The 23,883-nt window shown below is 33.4% G+C and overlaps 1 protein-coding gene across 1 annotated transcript; it reads right to left on the bottom strand.

The window, feature by feature from the left end:
* Positions 1-11,802: 11,802 nt before the first annotated feature.
* On the bottom strand, positions 11,803-16,863 carry LOC130612807 (uncharacterized). The gene is made up of 9 exons (XM_057434158.1): positions 16,838-16,863; positions 16,577-16,646; positions 15,012-15,242; positions 14,845-14,928; positions 14,430-14,667; positions 13,198-13,332; positions 12,619-12,780; positions 12,315-12,491; positions 11,803-12,067 (listed from the first exon to the last, which is right to left on the bottom strand). The coding sequence occupies exons 1-9, from the start codon at positions 16,861-16,863 to the stop codon at positions 11,856-11,858; spliced, it is 1,335 nt and encodes a 444-aa protein (XP_057290141.1). The 3' UTR covers positions 11,803-11,855.
* Positions 16,864-23,883: the final 7,020 nt, after the last annotated feature.

The following is a 23,883-nucleotide window of genomic DNA, read 5'->3' as shown; positions in this document are numbered from 1 at the left end:
ATATACTTCCAATTTATAGAAAACAATTCTAATTTTTCATTTAGTTCTAGCAGAGAAAGCGAGCCAATATTGTATGGGTGACTGAGACAATCATAACTTATGTAATCATCTGTGTTCAATATTTACTCAAGTGCAGATTGTGAAGTGGCTTAACGTAGGTGTTATCTTCTCACTTTCCACGATTTATACTTCAACACTAAAAGGCTATTTACATGAAAAATCGGTTGGGACGGAACGTTTATCGGAATGAATTTTGTCCTGCCGTTATATGAAAAAAAAACTTGTCCTGCATAGTTATAACCCGTCCTGCATAGTTATAACCCGTCCTGCATAGTTATAACCCGTCCTGCATAGTTATATCTGAAAGGTAATAGTCACAATAAACTGGATTGTAGTCTATATAATGTCGGACATTTGTCATATTTGTACCATGGCAAGAAATATAAAAATGTGGCTAAAAAGATGCTGGCAAGCACAGTTGATCTGAAATGTTTTAGTAATTATGCACTGGCTTTAAACGAATTATTTTGTTAAATTAATCGTTTGTACCTATATCCATGCTATTTGATCACAATCCATTATTTTTTTATTGCCCTTCCTTAAATTACCTAAATTCTGAAACTTAGGAAATATAGTTAATACAAAACTATTTCTCAAGCTAATTCCTTTACATTGTTGCAAAATACCTTATGCAGGGGCGGCACCACTAGGGGGCTGGAAGGCCCTTGCCAATAATCAAAGCTTTTCTGAAGTCCAAAGTAAATGCGTTTTACATGTTTTAGGACTCTAAAAACTGTTAACTTCCAGGGGCTTCGCCCCGGACCTTAACTGTTTCGGCAACTCGCTTCCCTCGTTGATTACCAATAAAATCTAAAAAACTTCCAATATGCCTAAGCACCCCCCTCCCACGTTGGAAATTGTGGCGTCACCCCTGTTATGACAACTTTCACGTCAATAAGCCTCATTCTCGACCCCAGAGCTCTTTAAGATAAAGTCAAAAGTACTACTTTCGAGGTTTTAATGAATTAATAAGCCTGTTTGTACTCAAGTTATTGCATTTTTGATATTCGTGAAATGCATCCTTCCCCTCCCCTTCCCCTTTCATTGTTGTTAGATAACCTAAAACTTTCTGTTTACACTTTCTTGTCATCAAATAAAATTTGCATTACAGTTGTTGTTGTTGTTGTACAAACAGAAATAATAACAAAGTGTTCATTGATTTTCGACAGCGCCACTCGGGGCGAAATCTTTAAAATCGTCGGATGGAAGATATATATACATAGATAGAGACAGCACAGAGCTTGGACGCTGCGCAGTTATTGGTGGTACAGATACCGTGTACTCTCAGTTTATCGCATGGCGTGGCTTGCAGGTTAACGGTCAACCTCGTGTTTTCAGATATTATTTTTGAAAGTTTTGAAACCGTATTTTCCTGCTGGTGAATGCTGATATCAATATTGCATTGTTCCAGAACATATATTTGTTTGTTAAAGTAAGACGTGTTGAAGCCCTAGCTGGGTATTTTGTACTGGCTCAGGGCAAACATACAAGAATACATCTTAAAAGAAAATTTGATTGGAGTGTCATTGAACTAGGTAATAAATATTTAAAAGTTTCCTATAGCTAGCTACAGTATTTTTCGCACTTAGCAGGACGCAGTATTTTAGGGATAGCTAACTATAGGCTAGCTACATATAGCTGAGTTTTCAATGTTTACAAAGTTTGTAATTTCTGTGGCATACTAAGGACAGGCATGAATCGCGTACAACATATCTAGGTAAATTAGCTTCTAACTTTACTGATTTTAGATGGAAAGGAATTGTTTGTCATAACTATTATTAACTTCTCTTTTTAAAGCTTACCTCCCACTTCAAAACAACTAAATATCACTCGTACAAGATTAGTATTTTTTGTCTGAGTTCACTTGTAAGAAATAAACGCTATCTTGTTTTATCAATGTGGGTGAAATGTGAATGTTGCTGGAAACACGGCAACGGCTGTGACATTGTAGCTCCGCACTTTGGTACAAATATGCACCCATAATGCCATGACACCGAAAATAGGTTAAATTTAAAATATTTCCAAGTGATTAACCATTTAAATATGGCAGAGGAAATGTGACACAAGTGAAGGAAAATATAATTTTTAAGTTTACATTATATATTTTTATATATATATATATACATATTTTTACAATATACCAATTTTTTTTGTTCAATACCTCGGCTGTCTTTAATTTGTTTGTTGTTTTACGACTCATAGTTTTGTTGCAGCTTTTTTTTACCATTTCGTCAGAGAAAAACATAATTGTAATATAACTCTTGTCTTCCCGTGGTCCTAATTTTATACTGTATTTTGCTGCATCTAATTTTTGTAGCTTAAGGCATGTGCAATGTAAGTGTTGCACTGGTTGATCAGGCCTCAAAAGACTTGTTTTCTTGCACAATAAATTGGGCTCAGTATTCAAGTAATGGTACGTGATCGTGTACGATCGGAATCGTGTACGCCAACAAGAAAATACGCGGGATCGAGCGCCATGATCGTGTAAACTTGTTCACGAAGACCTATTTTTATATAATATATGCACAAAACATTTTTTCTATTGTCGTAGAGCATTGTTTTACTGTGAATTATCAACATCTCGAGGATTTAAAAATTAAAAAATAAAATTAAAAAATTATTTTCAAATTTCACGTACACGGCTTTTCAGGCCCCATCTTTGATGTCGCGTACACGGTGCCTGATGCCAATGGTGAACGTAATTTTTTGAGGCCTGTTGATGTTAAAATATCAAAATAAATTGATATTTAAATGTTTTTATTAGGTGTTAGAAAATCAACTCCAATGGGCACACCTGCTTATCGCGCATTATTTGTACTGCTTGAAGTGCATTATTGCAGTGTGCTCTGTTGTTTTCATTTTTTATATGCTGAAAAATATTTTTTTAGCTATATTTATACTTTTTAGAATAATAGTTTGAGCCAGTACCAGTTTCACTCTTTGGGTCGTAAATCAGCGAAATACTGGGAAAATAAAAGAATTTTGGAAAATATAAGCAATTTGTATTCTGCAAAAAATTGTGTAGGTTGTTCAGAAAACGGCAAACAAATAAGTTTTTAAGGACAAAATTTGTGTCCGTTTGTGCCAGGCAAAGTGAATATTATCTTTCTCATCAAAAAATGTCGCAAATGTTAATCGTCAAATTAACTGTCACAAAATGAATAACATGTATAAATTGAACAACAATAACATATATTTAAATTAATAAAGCTATTACAATCATATCTTTCGGTCATTTTTCACTGTGTGGGAAAATAGGGACAACCTGGGACAAATTGGGTCACGTTCCTGCACCCTGCACCCTGGTTCCTGAATCCGTTTCGAAATCAACACGTTGATGATGTTATCAAAAATCATATACATTTTCTTGTCAGTATTTTCAGATTTTTACGATAAAGGCAATGAGTATACAAATTTTTGGTACTTTGGGGGGGGGGGGGGGGGGGGGGAGAGGCGACTTTGCAGAAGTCAGTAAAATTTTTTGTTTGTCGAAAAAGGTTTTTTTTAGAACCCAGGTGATGTCCACTGCAAAGTTGTACACGAGCCTAGGTTACACAAACCAGTAGAGTACAAGCAATAGTTTGATTGTTGAACCGAGGTCATACAAATACAAAGTTTAGAAAGTATTTCTCATGTTGTTACAGATAATAGCACTACATAGGTGAATATTTATAATAGCACATTTGTATTTCATTCTCAACAGAGAATGCTTCACCCCGATCAAACCTCTAATTATGACGGGCGATTATAATGCGTGTAAGTCATATTATAGAAGAAGATCGAATCCCGCTCACTGGCAGGGAGTATGTTAGTGATGAACAAAGTAGTTCTTCTACAATATGATAGCACTACTTTACGTACATTTCATAATTCATCAGATTCCGATAAAGGAAAAGGAATATTGGGCATTGTAAGCGGCGATAGTTTTGCTATAGTTTGGGGTCACCCACAAATTTATTTATTTGATCCTCATAGCCGAAATAGTTTAGGACAAATAACAGAATGTGGTACATCAGTCCTTTTAAAATTTGATCCATTGCAACAAGTTAAAAACTACATACGCAAAATATATGTGTCCCCTGGTCAAAGAAGGTGTCTTGAAACTCAATATTTTAAACATACTGACAACTGAACAGATAACCGATAACATTATGCTTTCCATTCCTGGAAAAACCAGAGCAGAACAGAAAGTACCGTAAATCCAAAAAAGGCCGAGTAAAGCATTAAGAGTCAACAAACACTTATAGAAAAACAGTACATGGCCAAGCTAAGGTAAAAGAATTAATAGGCATATATCAAAAAATGGTACAGGGTCAAGCTGAGCTAAGAGAGTCGATAAGCAAATATCAAAAAAATAGAACAAGGCCAAGCTAAATTAAAAGAATCAATAGGCAATTTTAAAAAAGTGGAACAGGGCCAACAAACGCAAGAAAATGCAGCCCAAGAAGGTAAAGCAACTAAACGTACGCGTGTTAACATTTTGCCCGATCCTAGCGCAAAAATAAACCAATTTAAAAAATGCATTGAGAATGGACGATTTTATATTTGTGTCATATGTAATCGTTCTTTGTATATAAGCGGTCAATTAAATTATTTCGCAATGTCGATTATTTCAGAAGAACATTCGTTTTAGAATACAAAGTTTTGATGGCAAAGAATACATATGTACGACATGCCATTTAAAACTTACAAAGGAAAAATTTCTTCCCAAGCCGTATCTAATAATCTTCAAATGTTTGATTTCCCAGTTATACCCAATCGTTATACCCAAAAGAATTTTATTTAAACGAATTGCAATAATGCCTAAGGGTCAGTGTCCCAAAATAAAAGGGTCAATCTGTAATGTTTCAATAAAAGCTGATGAAATAAGCAATGTCTTACCAAGAGAAATGGATAATAATGGTGTAGTGCAAGTTGCGGTTATGAAGAAACTCAATTTCAAATCTAACGTTTACTTAGAGTCTGTAAGGCCAGATGTTATTCGAGAAGTCCTTTATTATCTAAAACTAGTTAACCCTCTTTATGCAAACATTGAAATTAATGTCACAAACATACCACATTCATGGATTAATTTAACATCTAAACAAGAAACTAGGGAAAGTGAAAATGAAATGAACATTGACTTTACAATAAAATCGCCACCAAGTAAAAATATCAGTTTCGTAAAAACCAAGACTGAGGATAACTCAGACGATAGCGAAGAAGAAAATGAAAATCAGTTAAGCGAACATCGCTTGCTTTGCCAAGAAACATCTTTTGTTCCAACTATTCCACCTCAACAAATTGACGACGGAAATATTGTTATTGCTCCAGGCGAGAATAAAATTCCCATACCAATAATTTCTGATGAGCATTGTGAAGAACTTTCCCACCCTGATTTATTTCCAGCCGGTAAATTTGGATATCACACGAAAAGAAATATACCATTTTCCCCGACCAAGTATTTCAACCAAAGATTATTTCACACATTCGTAGAAATGTGTGATTTGGTATGGGCTGCGGTCTGTCATGGTGGTAACGAAAAGTTGCAAGGGGCGCGAATAGTATCAAAATCAAAGCCACCACAAATAGCGCGCTATATTAACCCAAAGTTTTGTTTATTTATATAGTATACCCAAAATAATGAAATCAGTAGATATATATTCTGTTCGAATTTCGAGAAATCTTGCATCAAATGAAGGTGCTCATTGTCTTGAAATGATTGCTTTGATTTACTGTATGTTGACAATGTTATAATGTTCAAAATTGACTCCAGTTGTGTGCTCCGCAGCCATACCTCAGTTATCGAAAAATAGTCACAACTAGTTTGTTTGTGCCTTAATATTTTATAAATTTTATCATTGTATATTTTATATTTTAATAAATACATTTTAATTATTTATCATCATAGTGTTGTGTGAGTGTTCAAACTGCTTCAGTTCTTGTTGTTTTTACATGAGACATTAGAAATTCGATTGACAAATTTCTTATGTTAAAACTTGGACATCCATGTGTATGTGTACAAATTAAAACAACATTTTACGACGTTTCGGGTATCATACACCCATTTTCAAGTAAAATAAAAATTATACAACAGGTCTATATCAACAAGAACGTTGCCATAGATACAAGATATATAAACATAACCAATACAATATTCAAGTATAAAGTATGTGTACAATACGAATGTGTGATCAAACCGGACGGTTTTCTTGTTAAATTATAGACAGAAGTTTCAAGGAGAGAATCTTAATTTAAAAAGTCGCATAAATATCGCTATGCAAAAAATTAAAGCGGACGGTCTTACACCAGAAATGATGTCTTTAAATTCAAAAGAAAGAGTTAAGTCGTTTATAGCCAGTGACGACGCTTTCACGTTTATGAACACGTTGAAAGGAACTCCTGCATATTCGAAACGATTTCTCTTTGAAGTTTTGGCTCTGGTAAAACAGCTAGGACTCCCAACGATTTTTATTACTTTGTCTTGCGCAAATTTGAGATAGAATGAACTGGTTAAAATCATCACTAAGCAACTAGGAAATGATATATCTGAAGAAGAAATCGACAATCTAAATTATTATCAACAAACTGAGATTCTTAACAGCAATCCAGTTCTTTTATCAAGATATTTCCAATAGCGAGTTGAGACCTTTTTGAAAGCCATAGTCGTCAACGGACCGTTAGGTAAAGTAAACTACTACACCATTAGAGTTGAATTTCAGGTAAGAGGTAGTATCCACTCTTTATTATGGGTTGCTAATGCACCAATTTTCCGTAACGATAATAAGAAAGAAAATATTGCCTTGTGGATAACATAGTTAAGTGCCAGCTTCCTGATAAAAAAAGCAACCCAGTTCTTTACAAACTAGTTTCGACATATCAAACACATTCTCATTTCAAATCTTGTCGTAAATATAAAAAAAGAATTGCCGATACTCGGAAATTTTTTGCAGACCATACAATTGTCGCTGAGCCTTTACCTGACAACATCTCTAAGGAAGAAAGGGAAACACAACTAAAGGAAAGGAAGACTATACTAGAAAAGTAAAAACTTACATAGATTCAAATTTGAATCCAGATGAAACTAATTATATCCAACCAGGTACAATTGAAGAAATTCTTTAAAGTTTAGCCATTACAAAAAAAGAGTATGAAAACGCACTGAGCATATCTCCTGATAGTGGATTTCAAATTTACTTTCAAAGGCTTCCAGATTCTTGTTTTATTAATAACTATTTCACAGAGGGTTTGATGGCATGGGAAGCCAACATAGACATTCAGCCTGTTCTTGATTATTATAAAGCGGTTTCTTACATGTGCGCTTATCTATCTAAAGCTGAAGACAAATCTTCAGAAACGATGAAAAAAGCGGCATCGCAAACATTAGAAACTGGTGATTCGTTATTTGTGCAAATGAAATCAATTGCAAATGCTTATCAAAATCATCGTGAAATGTCAGTCCAAGAAGCAGTTGCAATTATAATGCCAGAAATATGGTTACGAAAGACATTTCATGTTGTAGTTTTTGCAAGCAGTAACATTCTAGAGAAGAGATATAGGGTATGTCGTAACGAGGAAGAGATTTTAAGTTTGCCACCAGACAGTACTGATATTGTTAAACGAAGTATGTTGGATAGATACATGGATAGACCAAATCCAGAATTTAAAAAAAGGAGATACGTTGGAACAAATGTGTTATGCTGAGTTCTTGTCAAGCTACGCTATGAAAATAAAACCGAAACCAAAAGATAAAGATGACAGCCAACCAAAAGTACTTGAAGAAATAAAAGCTGATATTCACATGGAACCTCCTTATCCAAAAACTCTACCTCTTATGTCCATAAAAGAAACGTTGTCTTCACGAAAAGAAAAAGGTGTTCTAAGGTACCATGTGCCTAGTCGAGAAAAAAATCCAGAAGGATATGCACATCATTTGCTTTTTATGTTTTATCCTTTTCGCCAGGAAGCAGAATTGCTAAGCAAAAACTCAGGTACTTACTTAGAGAAATTATTAGAAAACAGTGTATTAGAAATTATAAATGTAAATAAAAGAATATGCGAACCATTCGGTGAACTTGTTGAAGAAGCGATGATAAATTTTCACACGAATGTAAATCATCTTGATTCCTTCGCTGAACAAGAAAATGACGAAAATTACGATAGCAATGACAAAAAATGAGACCGAAAACATCCCAGTTATTAGGAACACTTTTTCATCGGTTTGTAAACCTCGAATTTTCTATGAAATCCATAAAACGAAAATTAAATGAAATTCAATCAAGTTTTTGAAGTCGTAAATGGTTGGGTTAGAACTTACGCAAAAAGCTTGGCATGTAACGCACACCATAAGATTAAGCCAATTCACATCTTTCTAAAAAATTTCTGAGATGCAATGTTTGATTGAATTATTAAACAATATCAGAGTAGGTAAATTAGAAACGCGACACGAAGATTTACTGAAATCTAAATTTATTTTGCAAAATGACCCGAACAACCCCAAAGATGAGATTCATATCTGTGCTGAAAACCAACCTGCCTCTAAACACAACAAAAATATGCTAAACAGTATAGTATCGGATGAAATAAATATAGAGGCCATTGACAAAATTCCAGAAAATATTCCTGTGTCAATGGTGCAAAAACTCTATAGCCGCACTCAAATGGAGACAGGTGGACTAGCTCAAAACCTTCTTTTAAAACTTAACGCGAAAGTCATGTTGACATCAAATATCGATATATCTGATAAACTTATTAACGGACAGATTGGGACTGTTCATCGCATAAAAACCGATGGATTAGGGTTAAAAATGGCAGACGAAAACACAGGAGTTAAAGCTATGAGAACAGTCCATATGCTATGCAAGAAAAAGTTATTCCAATAAGCAGGATAGAAAAGGAAATCAAACTTAACAAACAGAATCTAACTTCACCTACTATGAAATGAATGCATTTCCCACTAATGCTGTCATGGGCTTGTACTGTTCACAAGGTTTAAGGAAAAACATTTGATAAAATTGATGTTTCTTTTGATTTAATAAAGCAACGAGCCTTTCACTCAGGACAAATCTATGTCGCATTAAGTCGAGTCACAAGTTTAGAAGGTTTATACCTAACGGGGACATTTTCCAGATCAGTTTTTAAATCAGACACATGAGCAACCGAGCAATACAATTATATGCAAGCACATCAAAAGATACAGGCGTAATTAGTGAAAATTTTATCATAGTAACTTTGCTTAATACAAGGTCCTACAACAAACATAAAAATGATATTAAGTCCGACAGCGTTCTCATGGAAAGTGATTTATTATGCCTAACAGAAACTCAGATGTCATTTAATTCATACTGCGACACAAAACTAAATTACTTTACTTTAATTCCAAACAACAATGTGGATAGGTTTTCTAGTCTTTTAGTTGGTCATAATGAAAATAGAATTATTTAATATTGTAAAAATTGCAGATGTAATAATTCTTTAAAATGACGAATAAAACCTTTCAAAAGAATCCTGTTAGTTTTCTACTTCTATATTGTAAAAATTCTCTTAATCGAGAGGAGTCATTATACCTTATTCAACATTTTTTGGGAAACGAAATGTTATACTCGGAGATTTTAATGTAAATACATTTAGTGACGAAAGCTATTTCCTTGATTTTCTCACTGAATATAAACAAGCTGTCACCTCCCCAACTTTTATATCCGGTTCACTTATTGACCACATCAATAATGTCCATGAGAATATCCTCAACACCTTTGAAGTCGATGCGCTCGTCAAAAATGTCTATTTTAGTGATCATGATGCAGTCAGGCTTAAACTTTCTCTAACATGATCAATCTTTAAATCAATTTCGTCCCCAGAGCGAAAGATATTTACGCTGGCTTTACCTTTTTGTTTTCTTTTTGTTTTTAAACTTGTCAAACTTTTGTTGCAGATAATATGCAGCGGATTTTTTTTCTCTGAGGATAGTCTCGCACTATATACTTATTATCTATGCTGAAGGCGGAAATCTTCAAGCCGTCGAGCTTCTTGTTTACTATAGAACACACTTCTTAAGTAAAATTCAACCAAACCAAATGAATGCACAACTTTTATCAAGACAAGAACTTCTAAACTGTCTAACCAGCTAAAATTTTGGAAAAAAGACCTGAATATAGTTATTGAAATCCACAAAACTAAAAACATTAAAAGCTAGCTAGCTCAGAGTGTCGGCTAGCTAGCTAGCTCAACTAATGTTTGCCGCAAAATTTTTTTATATTTTTTTATCGCCTTAACGTTAACAAAATCACAGAATCACTATGATGACCAACTCTATTTGTCTGAAGAAAAACATATTGTTCCTTTCACTTGTTTTGGTTTCTTCACCAATTGTTCACCTGCTAAAAATACTAGTTTAATTTTGACATCACGTGGCCTTTGCTATCTTAACACGACATATCTTTAAGAAAAATCTGAGTTATTAGGAGAAATGTTAATAATCACGTGTACGGGCCTGCATATTCGTATCGCCGTCCTGAACTTCAAAAGGATACAAGATGCCGAGATTAGCCTAAACATGATTCTTTGAAGCCGAACTGAGCTAAAAATTCTAACTAATTTAGCTATGCTGAATAGAAAGATAAAAAAACTATGCTGAATAGAAAGATAAAAAAACAAGCAAGCAAACAAAAAACGTGAAACAAAAGTCCCAAAATCTTCTTTTTTATTGAAACAGCCTAAATGAAATTTTATTTCTTCTTCAAAATGAAACTATTGCGCATGCGTATAAAGCTATTGCGTATATTTAAGTCCTTGTGCATTTGCACAAAGTTATTACGCATATGCAGTTCACACAATCTTGATTTGAAAAACTGCATGTAAACACAACGAAATTTCATTGCGGTTTGAAAACGTATTTCGGGTCCATGTGTGGGCTGCTTAACCCTGTTCCGTTCGGGGTTATTCGAACATATTATGACCGGGGGAGGAGTGTCTATAACGTTGAGAGGCTTTTCCAAATTGAAATAAACTTGACGCATTTATAACACAACAAGAAAGAAAAGTTATACTTATGTCAGCACTTTCTCTGAGACCTTATCGAAAGCTGAAATATGTCCACAATACCTTTATCTGCTCAAAAGTCAATTACTTTAATTCTAGAGCTAACTTTAACATTCTGTTTAAAAAGTTTCTGATTGCTAAACTAGTGCGGGGACACACCGGTGCAGCCGCCAGTGAACTTTTCCTTTGTTTAAATAGAATGAGGAAATAACAACCTACGTGCTTGGACACGACCCACTGTGTTACTTTTGGCAATACATGCTAGTCACCACCGTCGAAAAATCACCTCCAAGTAGCGACTGATGGAGATAGTTTTACACATACAGCCAGATAAAAGATAGACAATCTGTATATACAGGAATTAGGATGTTATTATCTGTATACCATTTCAGAAATGTGCGGTCTGGTAGTTTCTACAGTTACTACTTTCATCACGGAAATTTGCAATGCAATTGTAGAATGCAATTGTAAAAGATTTATGGGATGATTTTGTTGCTTGTTTTTTCTCAAAACTAAAAACGTTTATGCGAATCGTTTATCTGAATTTGGATCGACATGTTGAAGAGAAGGAATCCCCTCCTCCCTCCCCCTGGACCGAATAGGGTTAAGATATCGGGGAGTAATGCGGAAGTGGAAAGGATAGGGAGTCAAAACATCGAATCCTAGGCTCATTAAGTATCCGTTACTTTCTTACGAGAAAGGAGTAGAAAAAAGAACGTAACCGTATTGTATTGCTATATATGCATGTTATTACGTTAACATGAGAGTTACAAAGTTTTTTAGTCTGATGTGCCTGTCACTCCGTCAGTAAGGATTTTTACAATGCCACCATGAACTTCAATAATGATTTTCCTTGCTCCATCAATAACAACTGTCTTCACCTTAGTCAAAGCATCCTTAATTTTTGGTTTATACTCCTCAATTGCTTTCTTCGTTGCATCCGTGATCTTATCTCCCAGATCTTTCATTGCTTTTTGAACCTTGCTCCAGGCTAAAAATAAATTACATATATCAGCATCAGGAAAATCAATTTTAGATTTCCGATACAGGTGCATATACGTATCCTCAAAGTTAACAGAATACAGAGGCAGCTCTTTCCTTAAATATGTTAAAGAGTCAAAATAGATATTGAAGAGTATTATTATAGAATTGTTAATGTTCCTTTCAAGAGAAAAAAAATAGGTAGCTAAACTGTAGATTCTTTTAAAGATTGTCGCTAGATAGTGCAATACACTTACTATCTGAAATCCCACGTTTCACAATTGGTGTGTCTTTGTCAATCTCTTCGAACATCTCAAACAGATGCACTTCAGACACAGCAATAGCTGACTGTGCTTTAGTGATTGCATCAGAAGCAACTTTCCCAGTTACTTTGGCAATGACTGCATCGATCTTTGCCTTGATAGCCAGACATCCTAAAGTGAAAGCAAAATTACATATTCTTATATTCCATGTAAAAAACTTAAGATTTTCGAAAGTCCTGTTACTGTATTTGTTCATTTTTAAAATTCTGATTTTTGATAATATATTAGAAATACTTACTATCTCCAAGACCAAACGCTGTCAAGATGCTGCAGAGTTTTGTTGAGAGCTGATCCAAGCGTCCATTGAATCTGTCCACAGCTTTTAAGATTAAAGTTCTTGTGATAAAGCTGACTCCACTTAAAGCATTTTTTAAAGCTTCTTTGACTTTCGCAATCTTATCTTAAAACATAAAATCAAACACCATCTTTAATTTGTCACAGCATCGGAGAATGCGCGCGAAATGAACAAAAAAGTCATAACATTGAAATATTTGCAAGAAGGGAAGGGATGCTTCTGAAAACTTTTAAAGTTGATGTTGTTTTGATTTGTTTTGATTAGTGCAGAATGAAAAATACGCAAAAATTAAAGGGTTATAAAATCCCCTGATCTCTTTTTAAAGGATAAACAAAAATCCATATCACATGTTGAGAGCAAATTTAAATTATAATTTTGTTTCGAAAATATTAACCAAAGCCAAATTAATGAAAATGTATTCTTACAAAGGCATAATTGGCGCATGATTGGTATTTCAGTGCAAAGCATAAAAAGTCTGACGCTTAATGTAAGAAATAGTAATGTTGAGATGAGAACACTCACCGACGATGAGATAAGCGTTACTGCTGGTTGAAAGAATTTTCTTCATGGCTTCATCAATAACCTTGCTGAATATTTCAAATTCCTTATCACCAATCATTCCGACCGTGGACAACGTCTTTAACCATTTCAACATACCTACATCAGATAATAATGTCATTGTGTTTCATATAATCTCCGCTGATTTAGGTAATTTTCGTCGAGTTTGCGAATTTATCCAAAACATTTTCTGCCCAATAATCCCTGAAAATTCCTGGATTTTTCGAAAGTGATAAAAATAAAAGTCAACCGCTGTGATATAAGCATTATGTTAATAAGTAGGCTTTAAATGAAATCAAATCGAAATATTATCAGTAAAGATATAAAAAAAATTAAAGTGTCTTAAAATAGTTTATTAAGTGGGAAAAAAAAATCATCGTGAAATATTTCAACATGGCTGACTCGCAAAAATTAATCTTCTTGTACACCATTTTTTAGAAAAAAATAGTTTACGCAAAAATTAATTGCCTTACAGGGGCTACAAAGCGGTTCAAATAAGCTCCCCGACATGGAAAACTCTCCATCCTCGTAAATTCTGAATAATAGTGTCAAATAAATAGACCACTGGAAAGATCAAGTATTGTACATACAAATTGGTAATGAATAATTTCTTTTTTTTATGATAAGTTTGATATTTTTATTGTTATTTTCTAATTAAAAGAAATATTTTTTTTAGTATTTTTTTGGCGCTAAAATGAGCTAAATATATTAAATATCAGTATTTCGAAAGTTTGTTTTGACAAGGAAAACACAAGAAGACAACATGGGGGGCAATATTTGTTAAAAAATGCTATTCGACTAGCTAAAAGATTTAAAAGTGATGTTGTTGCTTTGACTGGCTTTATGTGCAAGAAGCTTGTTATATGCAAAATTTAGAAGAATATAGCTAACTAGCTAGTTCAAAAAAAGTTTCAAGTTTATTTTATTAGAAAGCTTGATTTAATAGCAAGATAAGTGCTTATCGAATAAATTATGGATGTCCAATATATGTATGGAACGTTTCTGTCATTTTTACTTATATTTGGATGTCAATGTGATATTTAAGATGATTTTAAACGTTACTTTTCGTGTAAGTCACTAAATTCAAAAATCAATAACTCGTTTTGAAGTCCCCCTTAAGATATCCAATTTAAACTTGTTCTTACAAAGCCGAATTTATAGGTGTCAAAATAGCTAGAAAAGATATCAAATTTTACCGTCCATCACAGCTTTCACTTCTTCTGTTGTCATGTTGGAAGAAATACGAATTACAGAGTGCTTTCCTAAGCGGATCACTTGATCTTTCATGTTGGTATTTTTCAACGATGGCAAAAAGGCTTGAAATAAAATTTCAGTATCGTGAGCAATCTCGCTAACAGCATCTGCCATGGCCATGTTGGTTATTTGAACTGCATCAGTAAGTGATTTGCTAGCTTTCTGGTATTTACCGCATACCTTTAAACAAGAAAAACAACAAACTTAATCAATTTAGCGTTTTACTGAAAGATCTTGCTCTACTAGGTAGTGATCCTATGGATTCCTCGTAAATGAATTGCTTGCATTTGAATCGGCTTGACTCTAAAAGATTACAGAATTATATTTCTGTATCATGCTTAACTGAACATCACTTACCCGTCCAGAAAACATAGCATCGCATTGAAATGCATATCCTTGCGAAATTACACCAAGAAGGAGTATACATACAAGAGACTTCATCTAAAATATAATTAAACGTCTCATTAGTATTAGCAGTATTTTTACAATGATTTTCAGAAGGAAAGGTGACAATTGCTACCTACATTGTACTTTGTTGATGAAGTAAGTGTGTATACTGTCAAAGATCTCACAAGAAATGAAATCCAATATGCCATCAGCGATATTTTAAATGCAAAGATAAAACACCACGTAGGCTTGGTTTGTTGATACAGTTGGTTGAGATCTTGAACGTCTCGAAAGCTGAACGGCTGTTTAAACAACACATAAGGAGTAGAAGTGGCTTGGTGTTTTGAAATAGTCCACTTTGCTTCCGTCTAATAGGTCGAGTATTTAACTCAAAGTGAAAAAGTACCATTTAATATATATGCACAATTGATTTTTTGGATATTCTTCGAAATGGACTACATTATAATAGCTAAAGTTCGCTACTTGTTTGATAAATAATTTAAATCAGACAAACTGGGTATAAGAAGCCCTCCCATGGTGCGAATTACTGAACAACCCACATTACATGTAGGGACAGACCCACGCCCTGTCTGCAAATACTTTGTTCAAGATTGTAGCATAGTGAAATTAATAATTCTCTTTAAACTGGAAACGACACCATCAAGTCTTTAATTAGCGTGTTTCTCTAACAAGTATTTCATTTGACTTAACATATTGCAACAAAAAACAACCATCTACTATTTTGATAATATGCCAAGTTGACTTCACCGTCGTTTTACTAAAGTCATGGATGTCTATGCTTGTGAATATGCTAATAAAGACCCTGGGCGTTAAATTAAAGGCTTGGGATATTGCTGATGTTCGGACACGCCCTCTTCATACCAGCTGTGTATACGCTCATTGTTTTTTTTATTGTGCGTGAAAGTTTAGTAACTAATGTTTAAGATTTATAGTTGAAGAATTATTAACATTTTCTGTGAACGCGTGAGTGACGAATTATCGAGCATTACAAGATGCGTAAAACCGATAAAAAAGCTCGTATTATGTTTTTTGTTTTAGAGCTAAGGCTTCCGTCAAATTATGTTTTATACTGTTTAAGACGTTTTTTTTAGAACTCTAAAAAGCAGGGCTATAACTTTAAAGCATGGGTACTGATCGAAGAAACACATTTTACTCCGGGATAAAGTCTTTGAATGGAAATCTTGTAATTTCACTTCGGTCAATTTAATAAAATATTGGAGTTAGTTTTACTTTGCCAAGAGTGATGAAATCTCTTGTGATAAAAGCCAGTTTAAGTAAACTTCAGACCCGACTTGATTTCCGCTCGCCAAATTCTTAACTTTTTGATTGCTTGAAGCATATAAAGATGCATTTACTTGGAATGTCTTTCATCTTGTATACTCTTAAATTAAATTCTTGATTATATAAAGTCATAAAAATAATTTAATACTAATAACATCGACATCATTCCTCGGGGCTCACAAAGTCTACCATTTATGCAATAAGAAGAGACGATCAAACGTGAAATTTCTTTTAAATGTCATTCGATGCTACGTTGAAAGGTTATTGCAAATACCAGCGAATATTATCAGCAGTGCAGAAGTTTTGTGTTTTTGTCAAACACCAGTCCCGAATTTGTTGATGTGCCGCTGCTATTTCTCAACTTTTTTGAAAAAAATAAATGTGATTTTGAAATCCTTACTTGAAACTTGATAAAATGTGAAATCTTGAGATTCTTACAAGAAACCATAGTCACAAGAAACAGAGATAGTCTGGAGATACATGTAAAGTTCTTTGAAACTCTTCACAACCCACCACGATTAAGTTTATGTTTTTTCAAACTTGCTGTTCTTCTGGTAACTTGCCAGCCAACAATATTTCCAGGCCTTGTTGATGGTAAAGGCTGGATTGACTGTTTGACTTTGAAGAACGCATACAGCGATAAAACGTACTAACTACATACCCACTCAGGTAACCAATGATGCTCATTTCTTTGTCAGAAAACTCTACACTATGATCTTTTAGTTTTACAACATCATTTCTTCATTTTAGCACCTGACAAATGGGCAGGAACATGGTTGGCTAGTTCAAAGCCAAGCAGCAAGCTACAATTTTTATTAAGATTTTCACCAAAAAGATTACTTGATTCTGATATCACCTTGTAAAATAAGGAATAAAACTTTTCAGCCTCACCACGAAAACACTGGATAACATCTCGAATAATTGCATAAGTTGGCAAATCATTATTTAAGGTACCAATTGTGAAAGACTGAAATTCACTCATAATTGATTGTGGGTAACATTCAGCCTTTCTATATACTTCTTAATGTAAAGGGAAAGAAAAAGAAAAGGAAGAAGAGCTTAACCCTATTCGGTCCATAATAACTCCTTAACGCTACGTTGTATGACTATGATACTTAATGAGTTTCAGTATTTATTTATTAGACACCTGCATGCCAAATTTTTGGTCCCATGCCTCTCAGAGGCTTTGATGTTGGCTATTACTCGAAACTACCCCTAAAAATCTCTATGAAACCTTCATAACTGGGAAAATATAATAAATAACCCCTGTTCGGATTATCCTTAGAACTTGAAACTTACGACACAACTTTGTTTCATCATGAAAAATCATTTTCCATGTTTTGAACATATGATTAATCAGATTCCCGATTTTTTCGGATTTTACCCGAAAATCGGGGAAAAAACCCGATTACGAACAATTTTTGGCAACATTTCATGCTATCTATGTGAAAACAGGATAATATGTTAAGTAACTTTTATTTGACTTTCAGATACCTTAAACAGAATGCAAAAATTCGCTTTAGAACTAGAGAAATTGAATTTTAAGCAGTCAGTGGCATTTTGAAGAAGAAAATGTGCTGACGCAAGGAAAAATTTATTGCCGCCCTTTTGTTCTTTTAATAATAATAATAATAATAATAATAATAATAATAATAATAATAATAATAATAATAATAATAATAATAATAATAATAATAATAATAATAATAATAATAATAATAATAATAATAATAATAATAATAATAATAATAATAATAATAATAATAATAATAATAATAATAATAATAATAATAATAATAATAATAATAATAATAATAATAATAATAATAATAATAATAATAATAATAATAATAATAATAATAATAATAATAATAATAATAATAATAATAATAATAATAATAATAATAATAATAATAATAATAATAATAATAATAATAATAATAATAATAATAATAATAATAATAATAATAATAAATATTTAAAGTGGCTAGCCCAGAAAATCACAAAAGCCTATAGTTAGTGGATTGTTTCCACTGGGGGCCACTAGAACAAAAAAGAAACAAAAAATGATAAACCTTAGACTGCCTCAGCTCAATCAAACATAGTAACATTTATAATCTGTGAAAATTGAAAAGAAAAAGAATAAAAAATAAAAATTAAAAAGTTAAAAAGTGATCTCCATTAGCATTTGCCAAATACATTAGAGATGGAAGTCTTAAACGAAAGCAGACTTCCATCACAGGTCACTTGGTCTGGAAGATTATTCCACACTTTTGCAGCTCTAAATGGGAAGGCTTTTTTGCCAAATTCCGTGTTGACCAAGGGAAGTGTGAACCTGTTTTTTAAAGCTCCTCTTGTTTGATGATTATGACAGTTTTTTGTCAAAAGGAATTTTGAGCGCATGTAATCAGGAGCAATGTGATTCATGGCTTTGAAAACTAATATGGCATCGTTTTTGATGAGTAAATTATTCATTGAATATTCCCTCTCTTTCCCAAGAAAGGTACGGACACATTTTAATCGTTTTTCTAGTTTTCCCAATCTACCTTGGGTGGCACAAGCCCATGCCGAGGAGCAGTAGTTGAAATATGGCATGACAAGTGCATTAATTAAAAGGTTTTTTGTGTGAGGTGCAATGGTTCTAATTTTAGAATATTTAATTAGTATTTTTCTATTTATGTCATTAATGTGCTTTTCCCATTGCATTTTTTGATCAAATGTTACCCCAAGATATTTAACTTTTTCGCTCCTCTTCAAAGGAATACCCATATAGTTGATAGTTTTGTTCTCAACTTTTTTTAACTGGCTGTGGTTGCCGAAAAAGATTGTCTTTGTCCGTATTAATAGTCATTTTGTTATTATTCAGCCAGAGGTCGACTTGCGAAAGTTCTAACTCGACCTGGGAGACAAGGGTATCCAAGTTTTTATGAGACGAAATAATTATTGTATCATCTGCATATAGATGGTGGTAGTTTGAATTGATGACAGATTTTAAGTCATCAATATACAAAAGAAAGAGCAGGGGCCCCAACACAGATCCCTGCGGCACCCCAAAAGCGTCTTCATGAAGCAGATCTGATCCTGTGTCGTTTACAAGAGTCAGCTGCATTCGGCCCGTTAAGTAGGACTCGAACCAGTCAAAGGCAGCATCTCTGATGCCAAAACACCATAGTTTTTTTAACAAAATTTTATGATCAACAGTGTCAAAAGCTTTTTTAAGGTCAATGAGCACAGCACAAACAAAGGTATGTTGGTCGAGCTCAGTAAGAATAAAATCAGAGACATCGACTACTGCAGTTTCTGTGGAAAAGAGTTTTCGAAATCCGGACTGTCTGTCATTCAGGAAGTTGTGCTCAGAAATAAAATGAGACATTTGCTCATGCACTAACTTTTCAAAAATTTTTATAGGAATTGGCAAAATGGAGATAGGCCGATAATTAGTAGGATCTGTTTTATTGCCACTTTTAAAAATAGGCGAGACCCTTTTAGTCTTCCAACATTTAGGTACATAACCAGTAAATAAAGATTTGTTGAAAAGACTTGATAAATAAATACTTAAAACTGACGAACCTGCTTTTAGCAGTCGTGAACCAATTCCGTCCAAGCCTGTGGCTTTATTAAGTTTTAGTGAACTAATTATTTTTTCGACACTTTTGGTCTCAATACGAGCCCACCGAAAATCGTGTCCGCTAACAGGTGGATTAACATTAGTAGTGTCAGAAGAAAATTACTAGTTTGGCACCAACACTGACAAAAAATGAATTGAATGTGTTGGAAATTTCTTTTGGGTGAGAAGTTTCTGTACCATCGTTTTGGACTACTCGTTTTATCGAGGTAGTATTGCCTGACTTATCAGGAACCAGTTTTTTTAGGGTTTTCCAAAGTTGTTTTGGCCGTTTTTGAAAGTCCTGCAAAACGTCATTATAGTTTGATTCCTTTTGTGACGTACTATAAGTGCGCCAAGTTTGATTCAATTTAAACGAGCCTATAAAAAGTTATTGAGAGGGGGGGAGGAATCCCCCACTCCCCCCGAACAAATGGTATAGTAGGAAGAACAAAAGAATACAAGTATTTGGGAAACTGGATAACATCAGAAAGAACGTTAGACATGCAGATACAGAAAATAAAAAGGAAAACTAAATGTCATAATAAAAGAGATATCATCAATTGGAAGAGAAGAAAATTTCGCCAAATTTAGCACTGAGGTACAGTTAACAATGTATGAAAAAACTGTAGTACCATCTATAGTTTTTAACTGAGAAGTGTGGATAAGACTAAGAGAAAAGGACTTGGTTAACCTAGAAGGAATACAGGCTGCTGCATTAAAGAAAATTTTAAGAATGCCAAATGGAACACCATATTGGGGGATTTTAAAGGAGACTGGAATATGGCCAAATTTAGTACCAACATCTAATACTTTATGAAAATCTAAGTACTTAGATGAAAGTAGACTTGGTAAAAAATAGTGCTAGATAAAAAAATGAGAGGAACAAAATAATGGGAAAAACTTGGAAATAGAGTTGAACGATATGGATGGTATGATAAAACAGGAATGAAAAAAACTAGTTGAAAGAAAAATATGTGAGAAAATAAAAAAAAAAAGGTGAAGAAAAAGAAATCACGATGAAAAAACTAAGACACCAAAAAAATCAGAAATTTGAAAGGCAAAAATATTTGAAATAAAAAAAGATAAGTGCAGATACAAAAATTTGGTTTAGAGATGAATGACATAGAAAACAACCAAGGGAAGGGAAGGAAGTGTGAATGTGTAGATGAAGAGGTTATGGAACATATAGAGACGTGTGAGAAAGTGTGGTAGAAAAGATAAAGAACAAGATAAGAATGAAGCAAGTAGAAAGTGATACAATAGAACACCTGGAGAGAGCGTAAAAATGGATACTTGGTGAAAAAAGATACCAACAGTTAAACGAATGAAGTAAACGAACGAGGAAAAAAATTGGATAGGAAAAAAGGAAAAAACAAAAAGGACAAAAAGAAAAAAGGAAACAAGTCAAACAAGTCAAACAAGGCACCAAATTGCTTGGAATAAATTGGAATAATTGGCAACAACAAAGAGGACGAGAACAAGATCAAAGATTAAAGATTAAAAGGGGATGGAGCCTTTCTTCTGCCGTTTCTTCTTTTTTCTCTTTGCTCCCAGGTGCCAGTACTTGCTCTGAGTGTTGGTATGTCGTGAAGGCCCTCTTTTTGTGAGGCAAATTTTTTGTCAGTGTTGACATGAAAAACCGGTGTGAGCTGCTGTATGCATAGTGTCGATGTCGTTAGTCACTTCATCGCTAATTTCTGGCTCAGTTTCTGTAATATCTTCGTCAATCAACCGCAAAATCAAATCAAAGCCGTCTCCTGATAGGTAATCTTCCTATCTGTCAGCCATTTTATTTTAATATGATGCTCTCATGCTTCGGCCACCTGCAGTCGGACAAGTTCATAAAAAAATCGGCTATTTCGGGTCGATTCATTATATTATCTCTGTTTCTTATCACTATGAGCAAACAAAAAAACTTGTTAATACAGTTTTTTTTTAATTCTGTGCTAATTGACCTCTGCTTGAAACCGAGGCTTGTTAGTAAAAGTCAAAAATTAAGAAGACTTTGACCGTAATTAATTAATTCATTTAATAATGCTGAATATAATCTTAAAGTTAAAACATCAATATTATAAAATTATAAAAAACGTGTAATCAGGAAATATCTGAGCTGTAACTAAATTTTCCTTTCCAAAATAATTTAGAAAAATTAAAGGTATACTAGAAAAGTTCGCAATGGAAGTCAATCTTTCCCAATTTCTTCATTATTACTAAATATTTCCTCTGTTTTATAGACTATTTAACAACATGTTAGAAAATCATTTGGCCATAATCGCCTTTAACTTTGCTTTTATCTATCAGAGAAGAAGCAATGTGCGAAACTTAGCAAACCTAGGTATAACAAAGATGTAATTTAGTGAGCAATAATGTTGTAATGCAACAATAAGGATGAAGAGAAACATCTATGATGAAGAGTTGTATATATATAGTAGGGTCATGATTTGAAGAGAGTTAGTTGTTGAATGATACACAAATGTGTTGTTTATTAGTTCCTTCCTTACTTCATAAAAAAATTGCCTGAAATACTTTTTCAAAAATGACGCAAATAGATATTTCTAATATTTATTAAGTGATTTGTTACCAATAATACATAATGCAAAGATTTGCAGGATCGAAAATGATGATAATATGTCAACGATCAGATTCAGCAACCTCGTTCCCAGGTCTTTTTGTCTCTCATTGTCGCTGCGTTTATTGATTCTCGCCGTCCGAAAAGCAAAAAGAGACAGCAGGTCCTCGGATCGAGTTGTAGTTTTAGCAATGTTAATGCCCCACTTTTGATGATAGTAACACCGATTACTGCTGCTGCTTCTTGTGCTAATGATGATAATGATGGATGAAGACGATGGCGATGGCGATACAACCAATCCTTTAGTAGATCTGAAAACTTTGTTGGTGATGAACATGGTTAATAAATAGCAGTTTCTTAAGGAGGTGCTCAGCATGTACAAAAAAACGGACAGAAGAATTTAATATCGGCAAATAAACCAAGGATGAAAATCAAGGAAAATTCGTGTAGGTTAGTGATTTCTAAAAGTCTTGTTAAGTGGTGCGATTGATGCATGTGGCGCGATTGATGCATTTGGTGCAATCATAGAGATATAATAAAAGAAAATAACTCTATGGCGCAATTGACGCATTCTCAATCAGTAGTGAGTTATTTACGAATTACTGAAAAATAGCTAAAAGTTGAGTTGCACGAAGTATAATATAGAAGGGACTACGAATTGGTTGTAGTGAAGTCCGATTATCTTTATACAATCTATCTTCCTTATCTTTCGCCCTCTCGAATTTCTATCTCCAACAACCTTTTAGGATCTTTGCAAGTTCCAGAGACAACATCAAAAATAAAATACTGAAGTATTTAAGAGAAAAAACTAAAAGGTTTTAAATTTTCAGGTCAATCTACATATTACATATTGTAATAAATAATTTAAATATGAAACACACAAAAAATATTACTAATATATTTGGTTTCGTCATAAAATTATTACTAATAATTTTTATGTTTCGTCACAGACGACCACGTGCCGTTACGATTAGCGAAATAATGATCAGAAAAGAAAAAGACTGCTGCAATATTCTTGGCTTTAAACTCTTTACTTTTGAAACATTTATAAAAAGATCTAAAAATTTTATTGTACCCTTTTTGTAATTTTTTTTAGAAGAAAAATTTAATAAAATTGCTAAAGTTTTTTTTTGGTTTCAAAGTTAATATTGTCCGATTCAATTTCGTTACAAGGGCTTTTGAACTTTTTCTCGAATTAAAACAAAAAAATAGTTCTGAGGAGAAAGGGCTTCGAATGATTTGATTGGAAAGTATAACCATAAAAGAATGTTTCTCGCAACAGAGTTTTCCACCTAGCAATATGCGAAACAAAAGTGATGATGACATCATAATTTGATGAATCAGCATGATATTGCATTTTAAATTATTGGGGTTATAGTCTAGTGTTAAAATTAGCAGCTTGTTGAATAATCTTTGTTTCCACACAAAACCATAAGAAAGAAAGAACAAAATACTAAGGAGAGTTTCTATTATGTTTAAAGATTTTGCCTCGATTACCTTGCATTTTCCTTCTTATATATTAATTAAAAAC

The sequence above is a fragment of the Hydractinia symbiolongicarpus genome, chromosome 10, assembly GCF_029227915.1.
Source record: "Hydractinia symbiolongicarpus strain clone_291-10 chromosome 10, HSymV2.1, whole genome shotgun sequence".
NCBI lineage: Eukaryota > Metazoa > Cnidaria > Hydrozoa > Anthoathecata > Hydractiniidae > Hydractinia > Hydractinia symbiolongicarpus.
The sequence above is the reverse complement of the archived record's forward strand: the minus strand, read 5'-3'. Positions and strand labels throughout refer to the sequence as shown.